At 37.0% G+C, this 3,744-nt stretch overlaps 1 protein-coding gene across 1 annotated transcript in view; it reads left to right on the forward strand.

Moving 5' to 3' along the window:
- The window catches only part of LOC135202176 (TBC1 domain family member 20-like), a 170,241-nt gene extending 166,847 nt beyond the window's left edge, over positions 1-3,394 (forward strand). The window contains exon 7 of the mRNA XM_064231430.1: positions 3,100-3,394. Within this exon, the coding sequence (XP_064087500.1) occupies positions 3,100-3,394 (295 nt within the window). The remainder of the gene's footprint in view (positions 1-3,099) is intronic.
- Positions 3,395-3,744: the final 350 nt, after the last annotated feature.

Consider the following 3,744-nt stretch of genomic DNA (forward strand, 5'->3'; position numbering starts at 1 on the left):
AGGACAGATACCCTCATATGAGTAACAATAACAGGTTTTGAGTGGTGGACGATTTACCTCCTGGTGAGTATCAATATCACGCGCCATCAATTTGGAGAAATTGGGTGGGAAAAATGGCAACTTTTAGACTGGCTGAATTTGCTCATAAATATACCCAGGGGTTGCTGTTGGATTAAGTGTGATAGTATGCCAGTTATAATTGTAATTTTGCAAAGGAAAGTGCAACTAATTATGATTTTTCAAAGGAAAGTGAAAATAAATGTAATTTTGCAAAGGAAGTTAAAAAAAATATTAAAAAAGCATGTAAATCCAAAACCAAAAAGGTACTGCAGAGCTTCCCGATCCTCAGCAAAATTTAATTGGCAAAATGATTTTTACAAGTAACATATACTCAGAATTTGTTAATGATTTTACCTGCAATTATATTTACAAATAAAGAAGGCAGTTGCTGAAGAAAAGGTGAGAGCATTGGATGACATGTATAAAGAGCTGGAAACACTTGAGGGGGAGAGAGAAAAATCTCACCCATATAAAACAGGTTAAGGATGGGAATGGAGTAGTTTTTATGCAACAAGAATAAGATAAAGAAGAGGTTGGGAAGAATACTTATGAACAACCACCTGTTAAATGAAAAAAGAAACCTTCCCTTTTGAAGGTCGGATTCCAGAAAACCTTCGTAATAATACATACCATTAGCAGGAAGGAAGTAAAGAAGGCACTAAAGAAGATGAAAAATGATAAAGTAATAGGACTGGATGGAATTCCTGCAGAAGTCTGGAAGAGCTTGGGTGAAGAAGGAATAGACATGCTGTGGGACCTAGCAAAGAAAATATAGTCAGGAAAAGATACCAAAAGAATGGAGAGAAAGCTTTATTGTGCCTATCTATAAAGAGAAGGGTGACATCCTGGATTGTGCAAACTACAGAGAAATAAAGCTAATGTCACACCATGAAAATCTGGGAAAGAATAATGGATCAAAGAATTAAGGAAGAAACATCTGTAGGTGAAGAACAATTTGGTTTCATGCCAAGAAGAACGACAGATGTAGTGTTTTGCCTCCGACAAGTGATGGAAAAACACCGGGAAAAGCAGAAAGGACTGCAAATAGTATCATAAGATCTGGGAAAAGGCATATGATAGAGCCTCACAACCAAGAGGTTTGGAGGTGTATGCGAGTAAAGGGAACACCAAGAGAATTATGTGAAGTTGGTCCAAGATATGTACGAAGGAGCAAAAAGGCAGGGTAGAAGCAGTCCTTGGGTTAACTGAATGGATACCAGTAAGAGTTGGTTTACATCAGGGATCTAAAGTCCATATCATTTTTACTTGATTATGGATGTGCTATCTCAGGGGATAAGAGATCAATCCTTTGGGTGCATGTTGTTTGCTGATGACATCGTGTTATGCGGCACTGACAAAAGCGTGTTGGAGTCAAAACTAAATCAGTGGAGGAAGGTACTGGAAGACAAAGGATTAAAGATCAGTAGAAAGAAGACTGAATACCTAAGTTCTGATGAAAATCAAGGCTGTGAGATTAGAATGGAAGGGATATAAAGATTGAAACGAGTAGAAAAATTTAAGTTAGTATCTTTGGTTCTAAAGAAGAATCTGATGGATGGAAATTTATTTGGATGCAGAAATAACACCGACAGTGCAAGCTAGATGAAAAATTGGAGAGAGATGTCAGGTCTTGTGCGACCGCAGAATCAACATGAAAGTTAAAGGAAAGAGCGTTTTAAGACCATTAGTGAACCAGCTTTGATGTATGGAGCAGAAACATGGTAGGTAAGAGAAGTAGAGAGAAGAAATTGGATGCAGTAGAGATGAAAATGCTCAGCTGGATGCGTGGAGTGATAAAAATGGACAGGGTCAAGAATAAAAGAATAAGAGGAGCTACTAAAGTTGTAGAACTATCAAAGAAGGCTCAGGAAAGAAGACTGCAGTGGTATGGCCGTGTAATGAGTAGGGATGAGACATATGTCGGGAGGAGAGTTATGAAGATGGAATTGCCTGGTGGGAGAGCAAGAGGAAGCGAAGCGAGGTTGGATTGATATAATTAAAGATCTGCAAGGCAAACAATTGTCAGAGGAGGATGTGTTTGACCGAGCCAGGTGGAGGAAAGCTGTCAGAAACGTCAACCCCATATAGAAGTGGGAAAAGATGCAGAGAAAAAAAGACTGTAGAACTACAAGGGACATTATATTTATTGTGGAATAAAGAAAGTGGATGATAACTAGTGAGTTGACCTTGAATAAAAAATTCCTGAAACACTTTTTTGCCATGAGAATGGTGGTCATGCTTAGATAGTGATTGGGAAGGTGCAATAATCCCACAGCCTATATTTGGTACCTGCTGCAAGTCTGCAAACTTACCCACTTTCCCTGACAAAAAGACACGAGACTATGGTGAACATTTATCTTGTACCTGGTGTGTAATGCGAAAGATGGCCGATTTACAGACTGTTGTCACATTGCAATAGTGGGATGTAGAGAAAATCGAGGCAGTCATTGTAGGACAGGAGATAGAGCCCTCACGTTCTTTTGCCAGTTGAACTGTGTATTATGGAAAGGGAAAACTGCCCTTTAACACCTGGTTTTTGTATTTATGATTGATGTCAAGAACATAATGCTGTGGATTTGTTTTTGAGTCACTGTTGTCTTGATGAGGTAACTCGGGTTTCATTTTCATTATGTAGGAACTCCAAGATGAGCACACTTACTGTAATAAGTTAAGAGTTTATATTTTATATGTCATTCCTCTGAAGTTATGGCAGTTTTGCTGAAAAGAAATTTTTCTCATCCCTCATCAGTTTTGGGTGTAGAATCCTCAGTGAAAATATAAAATGGAAGATAAGTATGAGGCAGAGGGATATTGTAATTGTTGGAGTAATTTCCTTTTGTGTTATACTCTTTTGAACGTTTTACGTTTAATGTTGAAGTGTATACGTATATGTTAATGTGCTAGGTCATGGATGCCTTTATGGTACTGTATTTGCCAAGGTAAATTAAGAATGTAGATAGTTCTTATGCCAGAAGGATTAATATTGTTATAGTTTTGTTGGTTGTGAATCTTGGTAATATATTCCTATAATTTTTTCAGGAATGAAGAAGAAGCCATTGAGCGACAGCTCCTAGTTGATAGACGTAAAAAGTTTGAAGCCTCTCGGAGAGTTCAGTACTACAAGAGATTTATTCCATGCTGTCACAGATACATCCCTCCAATACCTCCTGCTCAAACTAAGATGATAGTCAAAGTTGCCTTTTTCGCTATTACTGCTTACTTTGCCACAAAGCCTTATATAGCTATTATTCAGAGTCTCCATCTTTATTTGCTTTTGCTCCAAGGCAATGATATTTGGGAAATTGCCCATTTTTCTATGCTGATTGATTCCTAGTCATTTCCATCACCTAGTCTTTCACTTTAGGACGTAAATTGTAGACTATCATACGCTGTTTGGGTTCTAGGGATGATATATTCCTTTTGTATATACATGTTGATAGTTTTCCAGCTTAAAGTTTATGAATATGTAAGAATATATAATTGTATATATGATTTATGTTGTAACTGTACAGTTTTGCAAAACGAAGGTGAACTTTTTTAGAGTTTTACTATAATGTAATGTGTAATGCAAATATTAGTTTCCTTGAATGGATGTCCAGTTGTTATATGAAAGGTTCATTCCATAGATTTTTGTATTATTTAATAATAAAGAGGTTTGCTGCATAAACTTTTTATAACCTTGAT

The sequence above is a fragment of the Macrobrachium nipponense genome, chromosome 30, assembly GCF_015104395.2.
Source record: "Macrobrachium nipponense isolate FS-2020 chromosome 30, ASM1510439v2, whole genome shotgun sequence".
Taxonomy (NCBI): domain Eukaryota; kingdom Metazoa; phylum Arthropoda; class Malacostraca; order Decapoda; family Palaemonidae; genus Macrobrachium; species Macrobrachium nipponense.